General features: G+C 48.4%; 1 protein-coding gene across 4 annotated transcripts in view; it reads right to left on the bottom strand.

The window, feature by feature from the left end:
* USP13 (ubiquitin specific peptidase 13) overlaps positions 1-21,145 on the bottom strand; it is a 129,967-nt gene that overhangs the window by 36,034 nt on the left and 72,788 nt on the right. For 3 of the 4 annotated variants that reach the window (XM_003734800.6, XM_035273660.3, XM_035273658.3), the window contains exons 9-13: positions 20,336-20,407; positions 19,886-19,979; positions 7,527-7,652; positions 6,025-6,178; positions 2,395-2,569 (exon numbers count right to left, since the gene is read on the bottom strand). In XM_003734800.6, the coding sequence (XP_003734848.1) occupies positions 2,395-2,569; positions 6,025-6,178; positions 7,527-7,652; positions 19,886-19,979; positions 20,336-20,407 (621 nt within the window). The remainder of the gene's footprint in view (positions 1-2,394; positions 2,570-6,024; positions 6,179-7,526; positions 7,653-19,885; positions 19,980-20,335; positions 20,408-21,145) is intronic. The other variant, XM_035273659.3, reaches the window with a different exon arrangement.

Raw genomic sequence — 21,145 nt, 5'->3', positions numbered from 1 at the left:
ATTCCAGACGGAAGGACACTGGGCAGTGACTTTGCCCCAGGACAGAAGATAAGGTGGGAAGTGGACACAGGAGAAGAGTCCAGGTCTCCTGACCACAGCCTTGGGCTCAGGGAGTCTGCCTGTCTGTGGAGAGCTCGTGCCTCTCAGTCCCCATCTTAAAGACAAGCCATTTCCAGGTGTTGAAAGGCTGCTTCCTGGCAGGACACTTACAGGGAGAGGCAGGCCCAGAGAGTGTCACACCTGCACTTCTAAGACACCAGGCCCTTTTCTGAAGAGCAGAATGGGTAGCCGAGGGCCAGGCAGGTGAGGAACACCCCACTCTACAGCTGACACCTGATGCTGGGGGCTGTCTAAGCTTCCAGGTCCACGATCAGGTTCCGCCTCCAAAATGGAATCAAAACAAAAGCACCAAGAGGAAAGGATAAATCTGCAGGAATCAGTCTTAAGTTACTGTCAATGGTTTTTTTAAATTTTTCCATCAGTAATAGAGAGGGTAGCGCTCTAACTGCCCAGAGTTATCTCTGAGTTGTAATTAAGCATCTCTCACACTGAACCTGAGAACTCACCAACTGTTATCTGCAAGGACACAAACAGGTCCACGCACATGTGCACACGCACACACCTGCACACACACACAGCCACCCACACCTGCAGCTGAGCAGTCCTAGGATGGAAACTCACCCAGTGATGGGCAACTGATACCCAGATGAATTGCTATTCACCTCCCTTGGATATGGAGCTTTGAAAAAACAATTTTAACAAATACGGCTTGTTTTCCTTTTTTGAAATAAACTGTTTTGCTTTCCTGTTTTTAACATATGAAGTCTATGATCTGAAACATAGCAGAAGCCTGACGGAGGGGTTTCAAACAGAACAAATAATATAGGTTGAGGCCTGTAATCCCAGCACTTTGAGTGGATGAGGAGAGCAGATCACCTGAGGTCAGAAGTTCGAGACCAGCCTGGCCAAATAGTGAAACCCCCTCTCTACTAAAAATACAAAAATTGGCAAGGCACAGTGGCTCATGCCTGTAATCCCAGCACTTTGGAAGGCCAAGGCATGTGGATCCTCTGAGGTTTTGAATTCGAGACCAGCCTGACCAACAAAGAGAAACCCCATTTCTAGTAAAAAATACAAAACTAGCTGGGCATGGTGGCACATGCCTGTAATCTCAGCTACTCAAGAAGCTGAGGCAGGAGAATCACTTGAACCCGGGAGGCGGGTGAGCTGAGATCACGCCACTGCACTCCAGCCTGGGAAGCAGTGCTAGACTCCATGTTAAAAAGAAATAAACACAAAAATTAGGCAGGTGTGATACATTCCCAGCTACTCGGGAGGGTGAGTCAGGAGAATCACTTGAACCTGGGAGGTGGAGGCTGCAGTGAGCCAGGATCATACTACCGCTCTCCAGCCTGGGTGGCAGAGGGAGACTCCTCCAAAAAAAATAATAATTATATACGTATATATAAATATATATATATTTATATATGATGGATATATATATATGATTAACTTCTATTGAGGCCAGGGTACAAACAGCCCACAGCAGCTGTTCCACCCTTTAATCCCCTGTCTGTTAGCCAAAAGCTCAATCTTAGCCTCAAAGAAAAATAGCCCAAGATTATCTGAACATAGCAAAACTCCTGGAGCCAAACTTTCAGACCCCCCCTTTGTTTCACGGCATTGTAAGCATTCTTTCGCCAGTTAGTGGCAGTGATCTGGAGGTGTTGGCAAGGACTCAACTGTACCAAGCCAACTAAGGTGGCCAGTGGAGGAAAAAACTTGTATGTGTCTGACAAGCAGCCTCACAACATGACAACAGGACAGCTGACCAAAGCCTGGGTGGCTCGTTTCAACAATGCTCAGAAGACCTCCCATCCACTCTGAGATGTCCTGAGATGTCTCCTCCACTCCAAGGAGACACACAGTCAACCATGTTCTAGGCCCAGTCTCTAACTATGGAGTTAAAATATAGCGCAATGGAGTTTAACTGGAGGCCTGTCTTACGTGTTTTTCTGATGTCATCCTTGCCATTTGGGAGTAGGGGTTGTTTCTTGGCTGTACCCTCTTGGTGAGAGAGGGGCAGGGACAGGCAAGGGAGGAAGGGAGGGAGGGAGGGAGGGAGGCTCCTAATAGAGAATAAAACACAACCTTACATTTAAAAAAAGAAGCCCCTCCTTAGCACATAATATAAATCACAGGCCTGTTTTACTGGGCAGGTCTCACGCAAGTCAAGTGTGACGACAATTAGGATGTGTGAAGCATAATCCCATCCATCACACATGAACAGACACACAGACTCAAATATCACCCACTTACTCTCCCCTACCCCGTCCCCACCTCTCATGGACCCTCCTCACCCCCCTGCCTACACATACACACACACACACTTACTTCACACCCGCGGACTTTGCTTGTAGGGCACTGCTCCAGAAATCGTCAACGTTTTCTGGTTCAGAGAAGGCCTGAAGGCAGGCACTAAACGGTATCTTGGCACGCACCAGCTCAGGAAGGGGTCTTCTGTTCACTTCTGCTTCCCTTCTCGTTAGTTCATAAGCGATCAGTTCATCTGGGTGAAAGAGCAAATGGATGACCTGCTTATCCTACGGAAAAGAAAAGCACCCCCTTTGAACAGTCTTCCCTGAGGCTTCTGGGCTTCCCGGGGTTGCTTATGTGTGGTCCTTTACAGAGCCAGATGCACCTGCTGAAAGGCTGTTCTCAGGTCATCTTTAGAGTGGCACCGACAGGCAGCATTGAGCATTAACATCTATTTGCCTGTTTGCCTGAGACCAGCAGGAGGGCTGTGTGAGTGTGGACTGGCCTAGGGGGGTGAAAGCGTCAGAGCATGCGTGTGATGTAAATGCCCATGAACCTGGTTTGTCCAAAGGCCAATCGTGGGATTATTCAAATGCCATCTTCCCAACACAGGCCTTCACATCAGAGTATTTTATCTCCGAAAAAGGTCCAAGGGCTCACCTCTCCCCAGCCCTTCGCTGCCTTGCAGAAGAACTGAGACCCAAAGTCGAAAGCAGCCAGTTACTGACAAAGCTGGACTTCAAACCCTGATCAGCACTGCCTCCCCACCCAGCAGATAAGGCCAGAAAGAGATTTATGCTGTGTAAATGGCTCCGTTTTTGCCAATGATCACACGCACATACACAAAAGTAACACAAGTGTTCCTGTTAACTTCAAGCTATCTTAAAACAAAATAACCAAAGGCAGGAAAAAAACACAAAGAACCACCACTAAGCACCTGACAAGAACCAGATCCAGGGTTCGACATTTTCTGATTTGGTTCCACCAGCAGCTACAATTAGAGGTCATGGGTCCAGCAGAGGTGTGAGGCCAGGGAGGAGGCCTGCAGGCAGCCACCATCGCACATCCCAGCACCTCGGACATTAGGCCTCCCCACCTAGAAGGCCTCTGTGCTATTACATACTCAGGAAAAAGTGGAGCCTCATTTTAACAAGGAAACAAACCACAGACCCCCTTTCTTATTTCTGCACTGTGTAATGGATAAGCATTTTGAAACTGATCAAAAGCTACATGAGCATATAGCAAATGAAAAGCATTTCATCTTAAAATCACCCTAATCATCACTTTCCAATTAGCATAACAAACTGACCCATGTCCCCCCATCCACAAGAAAGAGGAAAAAGGGCCATTCAGGGAATTGCTGAACTTTTTTTTCTTTATAACAAGCAAACCCAGGATCCACGTGCAGAACGTGCAGGTCTGTTACACAGGTGTGCGGGCGCCATGGTGGTTTGCTGCACCTAACTGACCCATCCTCTAAGCTCCCTTCTCTTGCTCCCCACACTCCCCCACAGACCCTAGTGTGTGACGCTCCCCTCCCTGTGTCCACATGTTCTCAATGTTCAACTCCCACTCTGAGTGAGAATATGGGGTGGTTTTTTGTTCCTGTGTTAGTTTGCTGAGGATGATGGTTTCCAGCTTCATCCATGTGCAAAGGAAATGATCTCCTTCCTTTTTATGGCTGCACAGCGGAATTGCTAAACTTAACAAAAAATGACCGGTTCACAAGAGAGGAGCAATGCAGCAGCTATTCCGTCTTTTTCTGCTTCTACGATGTTAATTCAAAGAAATGCAATTTGTCTATTCTGCCTAGAAGAACCAGACTAGACTGATGGAGGGAGAAGGTACCAAACGTGAACCCCACAACTCCGCCTTCTTCTGTCTTCCAGAGCCCAGAGACCCTTCCAATGGGCTTTGCTTTTACAAAGAACCCTGACACCACTGATCTCCCAGGAGACGTGGCTGAAATATATGCTGGCCAAAGCTGGATTATTTCAGGAGACCTCTACTAGAATGTCTAACTTGAAAAAATGCAGTCCTGATCATTTCCCTAGGGCTTTGTAGCGCAACTTGTAAATGACGGTGTTAAAGAAATTTCCACAGATATCATTACCAATAATTTTCCCCAAAATTATGCTAACTCCAAATTCAATAGCTGGCCAAATTTATAGGCAGTGAAATCCATGATGCCTCGGTAAAACCTGAGGTGCGTTTGTTTCTTCTCAAAGGAAGTCACAGGGGAACTAACAAAGACATGAGAGAGACGTGCAAAGCAGAGATCATGGGGTCTAGGTCTACTCCTGAGACTTCAGTGACTAGAATATTCTCTCTGATTCGAGGGCTTTCCCACATGGAGACACGCAGCACTCGGTTCCCGCAGGGAGACATGCAACACTCAGTTCCCATAGGGACACACGTGGCACTCGGTTCCCACAGGGACACACGCGGCACTCGGTTCCCACGCGGAGACACACATGGCACTCGGTTCCCACACGGAGACACGCAACACTCAGTTCCCACGTGGACACACGCGGCACTCGGTTCCCACGCGGAGACATGCGGCACTTGGTTCCCACGTGGAGACACGCGACACTCAGCTCGGCACCCAGTTCCCACACGGAGACACACATGGCACCCAGTTCCCACACAGAGACATGCGACACTCAGTTCTCACACGAAGACACGCGGCACTCAGTTCCCGTAGGGACACACGTGGCACTCGGTTCCCACAAGGAGACACGCAGCACTCAGTTCCCACAGGGAGACACGCAGCACTCAGTTCGGCACCCAGTTCCCACACGGAGACACACATGGCACCCAGTTCCCACGCGGAGACACGCAACACTCAGTTCCCACACGGAGACACGCAGCACTCAGTTCCCACAGGGACACATGTGGCACTCGGTTCCCACAGGGAGACATGCGGCACTCGGTTCCCACAGGGACACACGTGGCACTCGGTTCCCACAGGGAGATACGTGGCACTCGGTTCCCATGCGGAGACACATATGGCACTCGGTTCCCACACGGAGACACGCAACACTCAGTTCCCACGCGGACACACGCGGCACTCGGTCCCACGCGGAGACACATGGCACTCGGTTCCCACGTGGAGACATGCGGCACTCGGTTCCCACGCGGAGACACGTGACACTCAGTTCAGCACCCAGTTCCCACACGGAGACACACATGGCACACAGTTCCCATGCGGAGACATGCGACACTCAGTTCCCACACGAAGACACGCGGCACTCAGTTCCCACAGGGACACACGCAGCACTCGGTTCCCACAAGGAGACATGCAGCACTCGGTTCCCACAGGAATACACGCGGCACTTGGTTCCCACAGGGAGACACGCGGCACTCGGTTCCCACATGGACACACGCAGCACTCAGTTCGGCACCCAGTTCCCACACAGAGACACACGTGACACCCAGTTCCCACGCGGAGACACGTGACACTCGGTTCCCACCCAGACACACGCAGCACTCGGTCCACGCAGAGACACGCAACACTCGGTTCCCACAGGGACACATGCGGCACTCGGTTCCCACGCGGACACACGCAGCACTCGGTTCTCATGCAGACACACACGGTACTCGGTTCCCACGCAGAGACACGCGGCGCTTGGTTCCCACGGAGACACGCGTCACTCAGTCCCCATGGGGATACACACTGGACCCATTTCCCGCTCTGGAATTGTTAACCTTTGTTGGTCGCCGCCTCCATGGCCACAGGTAACTGCATCAGGTAATCCACCCTCTCCGTGTAGCGGACTTTCCGGGTCTGGCAGCACTGAATGCGTTCTTCCACCAAAAATCGGAAAACATCACTCGGGTTTTCTGAGCCGATGCGGTTCCTCTGAAGGACGGATTGTATCAGGTTAGCAAATGCATTAATGTTGGGTCACACAACTTAGAAAATGAGCTATAAACCTGGTGTAAACACTTGGCTTTAGACACTTTCTTTGGGGATGCCATTCACCAAAGTACTTCAATAGCAAAACACTGGAACGTAACTCAGGTCCAAAAACAGGCATTGGTAAAATAAAATATAGTTCATCATGGATTAATATTTCAACATTATCAAGTTTAAAAGCATGGGAGGGAAATTCATGAATGAGAAGAAAGGAGGAGGGAAAGTCAAGAAGAGAAAGGGGAAAAAATAAAGGGCTGCCCTGGACGAATGAAAGCGCGTAACACTTGATTCCACAAAGACACTCACGCGAATCAGGTAAGACAGACAGACGTGGGGTGACCTGGCAAAACATCTGCCTGAAAACAATGCTTACAGAGCAGCATGCAGAAAATGAACATGAGAACTGGGCAGTGCCTGGAGGGGCAGGCGCCACCCCGTGAACACTGGCCGGACGCAGTGGCGCACGCCTGTAATCCCAGCACTTTGGGAGGCTGAGGAGAGTGGATCACCAGGTCAGGAGTTCAAGACCATCTTGGCCAAAACGGCAAAACCCGGTCTCTACTAAAAATACAAAAAATTAGCCAGGCCTTGTGGCAGGAACCTATAATCCTAGCTACTCGGGAGGCTGAGGCAGGAGAATCACTTGAACCTGGAAGGCGGAGGTTGCAGTGAGCCGAGATCGTGCCATTGCACTGCAGCCCAGATGACAGAGTGAGATTCCATCTCAAAAAAAAAAAAAAAGAAAAAGAAAACGCTGGCTGTTTGCAGAGGTGGCATTAAGGGGAATTTCGATGTCCTCCTTTGTGTTTTCCATATTTTCCACAAAGAACACTGCAATAACCGGGAAAAAAAAAAGTTGCTTTTTGGGGGGCAAAAAACCCTTTACTCAGGAATTCTCAGTGGCTTTCAAAAATGTTTTTAATGCAGTTTATTCTCATGTGAACAGAGTCATCATCTTCGAACAGTGGCAGGAGGACACCACATGCCACACAGGGCTCTTAAGGAACTGTGTCACAAAGCCCAGAGCAGGTAAACTGCGAGTGGAGTAAGGGGCAAGCAGTCCTGTGACACACACAGGCTGAGAGGAGCAGCGCGAGCCACGAGTGTCTGCAAACTGGCGCGTGAGGAGCGGTCACATCAAGTGGGCTGAGCAGAGAAAGTTTCCAGAAAGCCGATTCTGAAGCAGCTTCGACAGGAGAGACTGAGGCAGGAAGAGAGTGGGGAGGGCTCTGTGCCAGCAGCCAGGCGCCTCCTTACCACCCGCCAAGCGTCCGTGAGGCTGACCACTCACCTCTACGAGATTCACCAGGTGCAAGAAGAACTCCTGGGCGTCCTGCTGTCTGTTAGAGGAGAATTCCGGGTGGCTCTTGCTTACAAAGGCCTTAAACATGCGCGGAGAGATCCCGTTGTGCTGTGGCTACGGTGTAAAAACGGAACGGACTCACAACGCCTTCATGCACATCCTCAGCCCTAGGCGGCACGCAGAGCAGAGCTCCGTCAACTGCACTTTCCAGATGAGAAAACCGTAGCCCAAAGAGGGTCAATCCTGGCAACGGCCAGCGCTCGCTGGGTGTTTACTGCGTGCCAGGCCGGGCGCATGAACCTTGTGAAGAGCAGGATGACACTCCTCCTGCTTACTCAAAACTAGACACAAGAGGTGACATGCTTTAGAAAGAGCTCACTTCCTGAAGACAGGCTCGAGGCCCGTCCTCACAGGACTTGTTACGCAGTGTCCAAATGTCACAGCCCCTTTCAGAGCAGGCTGGAGATGACTTGGGAGAGGCCTCTGCTGGAAGTTAAAAAACAGGCCAGGCACGGTGGCTCACTCCTGTAACCCCAGCACTTTGGGAGGCCGAGGGGGGCAGATCACATGAGGTCAGGAGCTCAAGACCAGCCTGGCCAACATGGCAGAACCCTTTTTCTATTAAAAATACAAAAACTGAGCTGGGCGTGGTGGCACACACCTGGAGTCCTAGCTACTCAGGAGGCCGAGGAGAGAGAATCTCTTTAACCTGGGAGGCGGAGGATGCAGTGAGCCGAGATCGCCCCATTGCACTCCAACCTGGGCAACTAGAGCAAAATTCCATCTCAATAAACAAATAATAAAAGAGAGGAGAGCTCTGCGGCCTCTCCCCTTCGCTTCCCTGAGGCTAAAGGAGAGGCCCCTCCTGAAGAACCGAGCACGTGTGAGAAAGAACAACGGCACTGCCTGGCCCGGTGCAGCCCTGCAGAGCTGCTCCCGCCCCATGAGCTCACCCTCTGCTGTTTCTGGACCGGAGCACAGGGCGTTCCCAGGAGCTTGCCCCTCACCTGGCTGCAGCTGCTGGGAAGGCTATCGGGGAGAAGCAGGCAGCAGGGTGGCTGGGGCAGGAGAAGGATGCTGGACTTCCCAGGGCGGGACTACCAGGACAGCTCAGAAGCCAGCCAGATGCCCCACGCAAGACCCTGTGGAAGCGGTGGGCTGTCTGCCAGTGGAGAAGGCCCAGGCAGGAGGGGGTGAAGGCTGCAGAGGCCACAGGACAGAGCATCAGGGAAAGTTCCTTGTAAGGCCCCTGAGGGTGGGATGACAGTGGGGGGAAGCAGCTCTAAAGAACCACTAATGTGCTCCCCCCGAAAGGCCAGCCATGACCGGAGACATGTGGCGGCCCAGAGGGAGCCCACCAGCACTGGGAAGTGAAGACTCTGCCTTCTCTCCCCTCCAATCCCCTTGACCCTGGACTCTGCGGGGCCCAGCAGTGGGTGGAAAGAGGCAAAGAAGTGGAGCAAGGATCCTGCCCCCACCCCCACCCCCACTCAAAAAAAAAACTGCTGCGGACACTAACGCTTCAGCACCGCTGTTTTCTGAAACTCTTGATCTGGGCAGAATGAAGAAGCCTACACCTGGCCTTTGAATTAACCACAGAAAATCACTAGGAACCCGGGAGGTCTGCCCAGGATGCTCTGAAGAGGCAGGTGGGAGAATCCACGTCGCCTTTAATGGCAGAGACGTGCACCTGCCAAGCTGCTTCCCAAACATTTCCTCCAAGGTCAGCCCATCCACTGATGTAGCATCCAATGGTGGCAGCTACTCTCTCGTTAACACACGTAGTAACCCTAGAAAGCAGGCACTAGTCTTATCTTCACTCAGGAAGCTGAGACTGCAGAGAAGTGCCAGATCGGCCTCTCAACTCAAAGTGGTCTTGACACCCGACTGCCACACAGCCAGCAAAGCCTCGCCAGAGTGACTCTGACTCCAGTTCCAGGCCGTCTGCAGCAAAAACCAGTGAGTGGGTCCTGAAGCACACTTAGGTCTCAATCATGCCAACCTCACCTTGTCATTTCAGCCAATGAAGTGATTTGTGCTCTCTCTGCAAATCCCGTAGCTGCTACCCACCCACTTTTCCATAAAACCTCCCTTTGCTTAGCTTGCAGACCACACTCCTCTCCTCTGAAGGCCAGAGCACAAACTGCCTTCTACCTTCTTTCACGCTCAGCCTGCTTCTGGTCAGTCGTGCAGGCTTTGCAGGTGGAGGCCATGACTTACACCTCCTTGGATTCTCATGGACATCCAGGTCCATGCCCACCTGTAGTCTGGGGACTATGGCGGGTTTGCAGAATCACACAGTCCTATGCAACAGGTGAAGAGAAAATTCTTCATCTATCTCCCTGCGACAAAGAGGCGGCTCCATAAACATCCATCCAATAATCGTGCTCTGAGCAATGTTTTCTAATAAAAGTCTGATTCATTTCCCTGCCTTGCTGAAAACACAGTCCAGGCGGGGCATTTAGTATTTAGTGGCTGCCTGCTTCATGTAGAGCACTATTGGACATTCTGCCTTCTAGGAGCTCACAGACAACAGAGGAGATGAGAGACACACACCCCGATAGTAAATGTTAGAGAACACCACAGAGGACCTGAAACAATACTGCAGCTCTCAAAGAATCCCTCGAAGCAGCAGCATTTGGGCATCTAGGGACTGACAACCTGTATAGCAATGACCACTTTACATGGCTTCAGTTGTGTTTCCAGCACTAGCCAAAGAGCAATTCATTTTACTACCTGTATAAACACCTCCTGAAACCTATGTAAACGTTGTAACTTTCTTCATTCACAGAACTGATATGCATCACATAACAGCCACTGACACGGGCATGCAGTAATGCATTAGCTTCGTCTAATGGCTAACATTTATGTACTCATTAAGCAGGATCTACTGAGAGCTATAAAACCTCAGGCGTTTGGGTGAATACCTACTACACATCAGGCGCAGTTCTTAACAATTTACATATGTATTTCACTTAGCTCACCCAACCCCATGAGGTGATGATGATGATGATTAGCTCCACCTGACAATGGGGAAACTGAGGCATGGAGGTGTTGAGTCCATGGTCACTGTCTCCATTCCCTCCCTCTAGTGTCCTAATGCTGTTTTTGGTAAACATATGCCAACATCTCATCTCTCAGGGAGGTCCCTGAGTCCATCCCACTAGCCACTCAAGGGAAGACAATATATCGAGAGTCTGCATAAGCCTTCTTCAAACCACACAACTCTAGGGCCAACATCACAAGCCAGCCTAACAATTACTTCTCCACTTTCAAGAGTATGGTGGCACCACTTGGAATAAATCTCTTGGCGTTTGTGCATTTCTGTTTAGGCATTCACATAAGCATGCATTCACTGCTGGCTGCTGCTGGTGTTATTTCTTACAAGCTGTGATTCAAGTCTGGTGTGGCTGCCAGTCCCCAACACAGACCAGAGCTGCTCTGGCTCACAGACCAGAGACAAGACATGCTGAAGAGCTAGCTGCTGTGCTGGGCCATCATGTGGCCATACAACCAGGAGGAGAAGTTTCAGTAGAGACCATGGTGGGAAACACTGGGAATTCAGCCCCACACCTGGACCGTGGCCCAGTCTCAGCCATTCCCCTCCCACACTTCTGTGACCATTTCATTTCTTCATTTTCCTCAACCAATTTTTCTTAATCCTCTGCTCAACAGTCAAGCTATGGCTTCAGAGTTGTCAATCATTTAGAGGTTAGTTGAAAAAGTTTCCTAACCAAACAGATGCTACCTCCTGCTCTACACACCACGCCACAGACCAGGTCCTGGGGTTCGCAGCTGGGTGGGAGCATCTTAGCTCAAACTCATCTACGCCAAGCTTAGTCCCTGGACCATCGGCTGGCCCCAGCTGCTAACCGCCGTGCCCCACGCCTACTCTCTGCTTTCGGAGGGATGTCTCACTTCTTCCCATGCTCAACTACTAATATGCTCACTTCACATCTACTTAATAGAAAGTCAGTCTCTGAAAAACTTGAGCCAAGAAGGCTCCAGATCTAATAACCTTATATAAAACATAAATCAAACAATACCTCGAGGAAGCGATCTTTAGAGCAAACTTGAAGCAAACGATCCAGCTCCTTCATCAAATCAACAGTTTGCAAAAAGAAACGGAGGGGGACTTTAGAAAGATACCTTTGATAATCCAGGGAACAATCAGAAGATGTACTAGGTATTAGTGAGACTAAGGGATGGTTGTTAATTTTGCTGCTATACTTTTAACACTTTAAGGAACTTTTTTTTTTTAAAGAGATAAAAGCCTTTTTAAAAGGCTGTCGCCCAGGCTGGATGGCAATGGTCTGATCACAGCTCACTGCATCCTCAAACCCTTGGGTACAAGTGATCCTCCCACCTCAGCCTCCCAAGCATCTGGGACTACAGGTGCATGCCACTGTGCCCAGCTAATTATTTTATTATTTTTTTTTCTAGAGTCATAGGTCTCAATGTGTCGTCCAGGTTTGTCTCACACTCCTGGTTTAAGCAATGCTCCCCACCTCAGCCTCTCAAAGTGCTGGGATTACAAGCGTGAGCCACCACACTTGGCTGAACACTTTAAACTTTTGACACAATACTTATGTTAAAAGAAGAAAGAAGATATTATAGCTATAGGTGCATATATAAGTGAAAAGGAGGATGTTTAAATTTTACATTAAAATACTGACGGGAAAGAAGAGGAAGAGAAAAGGAGAAAGGAAATGAAAGGGAAGCATTTAGGGAAACCGATGGAACCAGATTTGCAGAATGATTATTGAAGCCTCAGAACAGGTGCATGGAGATTCATTACACTTCGCTCTCTGTTTTTGTGCATACATGCACATTTAAATAATGTTTCCTTTAAAAATATGGTTAGGCTCTGAATAAGGCAGTTCCCTAGAAGAAACCAAAAATCCAAAACAAGAACCATCTAATTAAATTAAAGAAAGCATGTTTCCCACTTAACAATGGGCCAGTAACATCACCTGAGTGTCCCCTGCGGGCCCAACATCTCACAAGATGAGAGGCAGAGACCAAAATTGACCAAGAGTCAGCCCTGCCTTCAGGGAACACACACCCTCACTGAGAGCTGGCTCCCAGACGCCTGAAGCAAGGCTAGTCCTGACCACTGACTTCAGAACACAGAGACCTAAGAAGTCACCACAAGAGCACCCAACTAAGGAACCTGTCATACTAACAAGATACTGTACTTACCTTCTCCATCAGCAATTGCAAAACAATTCAAATTAGAGGGAGGCCTTCAGTGTTCAGAATCTCTCCCAAATGCTTCCACATGACTTTCTGTTTAACAGAGCACACCACGCAGACAGCCAGACACTGCCCACTCATATTCCCTTGAGCCCAATGCTTTAATTAATAAGCAAGCAGCAAGACTGAGGCTTTTAGCACATCAGAGCAAAGCTTGCACAGATCTTTTTAAACCACAGGATAATGTCTGCCTGTCCCTAAAACAAAGCTGTGTGAAGTCTGTTGATCTAAATTTTTAACCTTAAACCGTAAGCCTTGGACCAGTAAGTGCTTAACCCAGCCCAAACCCCGAATCTCCTAAGCTAGGGGGACAGTGGCATTCCCAAACTATTACTCATATTTCAAAGGTGGATCAGAATGCCTCCATGTGTCTATCCCAGGAGAACAGATGTTAAGCGAAACAAAGTTCTTATGTTCACAGCTAAAATCACATCACCTCGAAACAGAATACTGGTTAGCTCATGTTGATAAAAAGGTCAGACCAGCAACTATGTGTCGAGGATTATTTAGATGAGAAATTAAATATATCATTGCTTAAGAAAATGCAGTTTGTTCATAATACAGAGTTATTTAAAGTATGTTATCTTCAGAAGAAGAAATAGAGTGTTCAGCTTTAAAGCATTTGAAAGCACTGCCTTAGAAGGCATAAAGATCCTTGCAGAGGCACACAAACGCCATGGTGATTTGCTGTCTCCATCCCCCTGTCACCTACATCAGGCACTTCTCCCAGAGCTATCCCTCACCAAGCTCCCCAACCCCGGCTGTCCCTCCCATAGTCCCTCACCCCCAACAGACCCCAGTGTGTGATGCTCCCCTCCCTGTGTTCTCATTGTTCAACACCCGCCTATGAGTGAGATCATGCGATGTTTGCTTTTCTGTTCTTGTGTCAGTTTGCTGAGAATGATGGTTTCCAGATTCATCCACATCCCTGCAAAGGACACAAACTCATCATTTTTTATAGCTGCATAGTATTCCATGGTGTATATGTGCCACATTTTCTTTATCCAGTCTATCATTGATGGACATTTGGGTTGGTTCCAGGTCTTTGCTACTGTAAATAGTGCTGCGATGAACATACGTGTGCATGTGTCTTTATTTATTTTTTTTATTTTATTTTTTTTTGAGATGGAGTTTCGCTCTAGTTTACCCATGCTGGAGTGCAATGGTGCAATCTCTGCTCACTGCAATCTCTGCTCACTGCAACCTCCGCCTCCTGGGTTCAGGCAATTCTCCTGCCTTAGCCTCCTAAGTAGCTGGGACTACAGGCATGCGCCACTATGCCCAGCTAATTTTTTGTATTTTTAGTAGAGATGGGGTTTCACCATTTTGACCAAAACGGTCTCGATCTCTTGACCTTGTGATCCACCCACCTCGGCCTCCCAAAGTGCTGGGATTATAGGCATGAGCCACCGCACCTGGCCTGTGTCTTTATAATAGAAGGATTTATAATCCTTTGGGTATATACCCAGTAATGGGACTGCTGGGTCAAATGGTATTTCTATTTCTAGATCCTTGAAGAATCGCCACACTGTCTTCCACAATGGTTGAACTAATTTACACTCCCACCAGCAGTGTAAAAGTGTTCCTATTTCTCCACATCCTCGTCGGCATCTGTTGTCTCCAGATTTTTTAACGATTACCATTCTGACTGGCATGAGATGGTATCTCAATGTGATTTTGATTTGCATTTCTCTAATGACCAGTGATGATGAGCATTTTTTCATATGTTTGTTGGCCTCATGTATGTCTTCTTTTGTAAAGTGTCTGTTCATGTCCTTTGCTCACTTTTGAATGGGTTTGCTTGCTTTTTTCTTGTCAATCTGTTTTAGTTCTTTGTAGATTCTGGATATCAGCCCTTTATCAGATGGGCAGATTGCAAACATTTTTTCCCATTCTGTTGGTTGCCGATTCACTCTAATGACTATTTTTTTTTGCTGTGCAGAAGCTCTGGAGTTTAATTAGGTCCCATTTGTCTATTTTGGCTTTTGTTGCCAATGCTTATGGTGTTTTAGTCATGAAGTCCTTGTCCATGGTATGTGGTGAATGGTGTTGCCTAGGTTTTCTTCTAGGGTTTTTATGGTGTTAAGTCTTATGCTTAGATCTTTAATCCATGTGGAGTTAATTTTAGTGTAAGGTGTAAGGAAGGGGTCCAGTTTCAGCTTTCTGCACACTGCTAGCCAGTTTTCCCAACACCATTTATTAAACAGGGAATATTTTCCCCATTGCTTATTTTTGTCAGGTTTGTACCCCAAAACTTAAAGTACAATAAACAACAAAATAATAACTAGGCAGGAAAAAAATTAAAAGATGAAGGTAGGAATTCACCAGATATGGCATTTACTGCTGGTATGGTATTTGCTGTGGTATTTAACTCTGCCTTTACCATGAAACCATGGCTGCCATGGTGATCTGCTTTGGATCTGTGTCCCCACCCAAATCTGGATCAGGCATGGTGGGTCAGACCTGTAATCTCAGCCCTTTGGGAAGCAGAGGCAGGCGGATCATTAGAGCCTAGAAGTTCCAGACAAGCCTGGGCAAGCAATATTGGGAAATACTGGGAAACCCTGTCTCTACAAAAAAAAAAAAAAGCCCAGGCAAGGTGGTAAGCACCTGTCCTCCCAGTTACCAGGGAGGCTGAGGTGGGAGGATTGCTTGAAGCCCAGGAGATCAGGAGACCCTGTCTCAAAACCAAAAACAAAACAGAAATACCCAGTGCTGGAGGGGGTCTTTGTGGGAGGTGACTGGACCACGGAGGCAGCTTCTAATGCTTTGGCGCTCTTCCTCTAGTGCTGTTCTTACGATCGGGTCCTCATGATGCTGGTGTATCACCTCTCTCCTCTCTCTCTTCCTTCTCCCACTATGTAAAATGTACTTGCTCCGACTTTGCCTTCCACCATGATTGTAAGATTCCTGAGCCCTCCCTAGAAGCTGAAGCCACTATGCTTCCTGTACAACCTACAGAACCATTAGCCAATTAAACCTCTTTACTTTAGAAACCAAAAAAAAAAAAAAAAAAAGAATGCATAAAGATCAGGAACCTTTTTTTTTTTTTTTGAGATGGAGTTTTGCTCTGTCACCGGGCTGGAGTGCAGTGGCTCAGCTCACTGCTACCTCCACCTACCAGGTTCAAGCAATGCTTGTACCTCAGCCTCCCAAGTAGCTGGGATTACAGGCATGCACCACCACGCCCGGCTAATTTTTGTATTTTTAGTAGAGACAGGGTTTCACCATACTGGCCAGGATGGTCTCAACTTCTCGACTTTGTGATCCACCAGCCTCAGCCTACCAAAGTGCTGGGATTACAGGTGTGAGCCACCACACCTGGCCAGAAAAATATTTTATAAAGAATAAAATGTCCTTTTATAGTAAGTATTATCTATTACAAGTTAATCTTAAAATTCAATTCAACATATTTAGGTAAAAACGGCAGTGCCTCAAATAAATACTGCTGTCTTTTTACACATGACCATGTTTATTAAGGATGTAGACATAAAAAGCTAGATTTGACCTTCATTTACAGCAGAACAATTTAATACTGGGAAGTAGATATTCCAGAAATGAGCCACCTTGTAAGACTCCAGTGAGTAACCCTAAGACTGGGCCCAGACTCCAGAGCCAACATGCCTGACACGGTCTGCAGCTCTGCCACCCACTGGCTGTGTAACTTTGGGCAAGGCTTCCGTGCATCGTTTCCACCTCTGTGAACACGCAGGAAGGGCCTGGCCCCCTGCAAGCACTAGATAATGTCAGCTATTAAGATCACGTTTGGTGGCGGCCCTGTGAAAAGGCGTTTCTGCCACATGGCTCTGATGCATCCCTCATGCTCTCTCCCCTCCACCACATGTTCCTCTCATCATCTATCCCCTTTTCTGCTTCAGTGAATCTTCTTTCCCTCTCTTGGGGCACTTCAGGCTCATCTACAAGTCACAAACACCAGAGGCCTGGGACAGGCCCATCCTTCCAAAGGACTTCTGACACCTGAGCAAATGAAGAGTCTCCCAAATTGGTTCCTTTGAAACCAATTGCCAGTGGAAACCCGGATGCCTCAGAAACTAATTCCTTTCACTGTCAAGCGAAGTGAAGGTTTTTTCTAAATTTTCTATTCAAGGAACAGCTTGAAGTAGACACCCCCAGCACCACAGGGAAAATCATGGTCAATCTGAGCTCTCTTTGAGTGTTAAAGGAATATCACCAATATTCCCCACCCAGCTGGATGGGCCATTCCTGCCAATGCCCAGATGCACACCGCATGCTTCTCACACTCAGGATTCTTTCTTCGCCACCACTAGATCATGGCTCCTGAGGGCTGGAAAGGATTTCACAAGTCATCTACATCAAAGGTCAAAGATCCAAATTCCGAGAGACCCAGTCAGGTCGAGTCACAAAGGAACCAGAGCCAGAAGGTGTGCCCATGTGAAAAGGAAGAGCTGCCCCTGGCTCCGACTGTCACCGCAGGCCTGGGACAGCCAGACATTCTGAGAAGCTGAAAATTCAGACTTTATGTGTGGACCAAGCAAAACACATTCCAGAGATGCGGTTCCCACCTGCAAGCCTCAGACCCCCGAGATGTAAAGAGCTGCTACCCTGTGGCCACTGAATCCAGCGCTGGAAGAGAGACCAGACACCACAGTGCTCTTCCTGGGACCTATTCTGTGGATGGCAGAGACGGTGTGCCGGGAAGACAGACAAGAGCTCCAGACAGACATCACCTGTGGACTGCAGACACAGTGCCAGGAAGACAGACAAGGGCTCCAGACAGACATCATCTGTGGACTGCAGAGAAGGTGTGCTGGGAAGACAGACAAGGGCTCCAAAAAACATCGCCTGTGGACTGCAGAGAAGGTGTGCCGGGAAGACAGACAAGGGTTCCATACAGAAATCACCTGTGGACTGCAGAGACTGTGCTGGGCAGACAGACAAGGGCTCCAGACAGACATCACCTGTGGACTGCAGAGGTGTGCCAGGAAGCCAGACAAGGGCTCCCAGCAGACATCACCTGTGGACTGCAGACACAGTGCCAGGAAGACAGACAAGGGCTCCAGACAGACATCACCTGTGGACTGCAGAGACGGTGCGCCTTGCTCTTATAAGCCCTTTTTTTTTTTAACATAAAAGGACGCTGCAATTTTAACAAAACCAAATTTTATTTCCAAACAGCACTAAGCTGATGATTTTTCATTTCACATTTTCTTAAATGAGGAGATCCCAAAAGCACAGTAACAGTCACATAGGGTGCACAGATTTTATCTAATTAGAAAGGGGACTCCGGGCTTGAAGCCTTTGCCACCACCATCCGGACCCGTTCTGCCACTTGAATGGTGAGACTGGGAGGTGGTGTGACTTGCCCACAGTCACACAGCTCCTCGAAGAACAAGGAGGGAAAGCCAGGCTCCAAGCCCCATTCCCAGCTCCTTCACCTCCACCAGAGAGCAGGGACCCCGCCCAGGAGAGCCAACGAGAAAAGGCACAGCAGGATGAGAACTCCGAACAAATGTGATCGTAACACAGTTCTGGGCTGAGGTTTCCACAATCACCTCTTCAAAGTTCCACAGAAGCACAGAATTAGAAGGAGCCCGGATAGCGCCACACGCCAGCCCTACCTCCCAGCCGCCTCCTCAGCTGTGTCTCAGATGAGCTTCTTCCAGCCGCTGCTGGATGCGGACCTTGTCATCTCACAATGCTGGGTGACAACACAGCTTGAGAACTTAAATTCTTCCTGTTCCCACTCCGCTCCCCTGTGCTGGCCACTCCCTCCTGCCCTCTTCTCCAGCCGCTTCTTCCTCCCCACCCCCAGGCAGCCTCCGAACATCCCTTTCATAACCTCCGTCCTCTCATTTGCCGCATTTCCACAACCAGCTGGCTTCATTATGAACAAGATGCTATTCACTGACTTTTGATTCTTACTCTCGGTCTACAGGTATTAGTTAAGAAGGACTGGCTTAAGACGCCAGCACAGAGATTAAACACATGAAGGTAAGTCAAGACCAGGTCCTGGGAAGCCAGAACAGGTGTGGGAAAGTGGGGCATGCATTCCACTCAGGGCATCTGTGGCGACCGGAACGGATGGTGCCAAGCACAGATGTGTAAGCTGTGCACTGTTCAATTCCAAGGGCACCACTCACAAAGACCGAGTTACGAGTAGTGCCCTCCAGAGCTGTACAGGCAGCACAGGGAGGGGCCGGCAGGAATGCAGGTTTGGCCGTTGAAAGATCAAGCCTCTCGGTGATTCTGTTAGTTAACCATGACTGCCCCACGGAGCTTCTCCGACTTGAGTGTGTTACAGAACCACCTGGTAGCTTACCAAACCCGAGGACCACCCAGCCCTCCCCTGAAATTCTGATTCCTCAGCTCTAGGGAGGAACGAAGGAATCTGTGTGTTTCATTTGTTTGTTTATTTGATACAGAATCTCACTCTGTCACCCAGGCTGCAGTGCAGTGGCACGATTTCAGCTCATTGCAACCTCCCAGTTCAAGCAATTCTCCCACCTCAGCCTCCTGAGTAGCTGGGATTACAGGCACCCACCATCACACCCGGCTAATTTTTGTATTTTTAGTAGAGACAGAGTTTCACCATGTTGGCCAGGCTGGTCTCAAACTGCCGACCTCAGGTGATCTGCCCACCTTGGCCTCCCAAAGTGCTGAGATTACAGGTGTGAGCCGCTGTGCCTCACCCTGTGTGTTGCTTTTTACCAACCAGCCTCTTGAGAAACTCTAAACAACAAAGTTGAGGCTTAGGAGAAGAAAGACACTGCAGATGCCAAGACTGTGTTACCAAGGGGCAAATGTTTATATTTTTACGAAATTTAGTCCTTCGACCTCAGCCCTATTTTATAAAGAATACTATTTCTAAAGACAGCTGATGATGGCACACATGTACAATCCATGACGCAACTGCCTCTATAAACCCAACCCTGGCTGCTCCTTGTCACAGTTTTTAAGCACATTCAGACAGGCACCAAAGACACTGCAATGACATTACTATTCTAACGGCTCGCGAAATTTATGGCCACCGTGTGCCAAATCACAGGAGGCCCACATTCTACAGCTCCTCCCTACCAGCACGGCCACATGGCACACACTCGGACACATACCTTGTGCTCCTCCTTCATCACCTGCTCGATGAGTTCGGATTTCACTGGAGGCTTGGAATACTGGCCTGAGAGAAGGCCATGTCCTAACTTAGTCCTGGCCAGGGCACAGAAACAAAACAAAAAGGTCGTTGTTGTTCTTCCATAGTGATATTAAACGTGTTGATGAATTTCAGCGAGCACAGCTGCTGTCAGGTAGAGCATTTGATCTGGATTACACACAAATAACTTATTTATTTAATTCTGCTTCATACTGTTGCCAGTTTCAAATTTTCTTCAATACTTCGTAGATAATTTTATCTTCTTGGAAAAGTAACACTTTCTCATTTTAGAACACTTTTTAAAAATACATAAAGAATTGCCTTTCATTTTGCAACCCAGAGATAATCACTGTGAACATTTTATTGGATGCTTTTTCCAAAAAAAATATAATAATACAAATCTGGCACTCACATCTGTGTGTTGAAATCCTGCGTTGGATCTAAAGGCGAGTAGTCAAATATTCTGGGAAGGTTTCCTACATACCTAGAAAATGAGAGGTAATAGTTACACCACAGCAGCTGTAAGAAGAACAGCACCAAAACAAACCATCATTCTTGCTAAGACCACCTGACCTTCGGTCAGATTAAACAATCTACCTGAAGAAAAGTTTTTCCTGAGATCCCACCTCTACCACCACCCACGAAGCTTCCTGAAACGTTTTTGCTTCTATCAGTGGGTCTCAGCCCTCCTTGTGAGTTAGATTCACCCAAAGAGTTTATTTTAAATATACCAAAGCCAGAACAACCCCTAGATGTTCCAAATTCATTGCTTGAGAGCAAGGCCTGGGATTTGGAATTTCTTTTAAAAGTTCCCTGAGTGATTCTAGCATGCGGCCAGGGTTAAGAACCACTGGCTAAGCCATCACAATCATCACCTCTGTGACAATGCTGCAGAGGCCAGGTGCGGTGGCTCACACCTGTAATCCCCACACTTTGGGAGGGTGACACAGGTGGATCACCTGAGGTCAGAAGTTCGAGACCAGTCTGGCCAACCCCCATCTGTAATAAAAAATACAAAAATTAGCCAGGCATGGTGGCACACGCCTGTAATCCCAGCTACTCAGGAGGCTGAGGCAGGAGAATCACTTGAACCCTGGAGGTGGAGGTTGCAGTGAGCCAAGATGGCGCCACTGCGCTCCAGCCTGAGTGAGACAGGAAGACCGTCAAAAAAAAGACAACAGTACAGTTAGCAACAAGACTCTACTTAAACCGAAACACAGGC

The sequence above is a fragment of the Callithrix jacchus genome, chromosome 15 (assembly GCF_049354715.1).
Source record: "Callithrix jacchus isolate 240 chromosome 15, calJac240_pri, whole genome shotgun sequence".
Classification (NCBI taxonomy): domain Eukaryota; kingdom Metazoa; phylum Chordata; class Mammalia; order Primates; family Cebidae; genus Callithrix; species Callithrix jacchus.
Note: the sequence above shows the minus strand (reverse complement) of the source record. Positions and strands in the feature narration are given on the sequence as shown.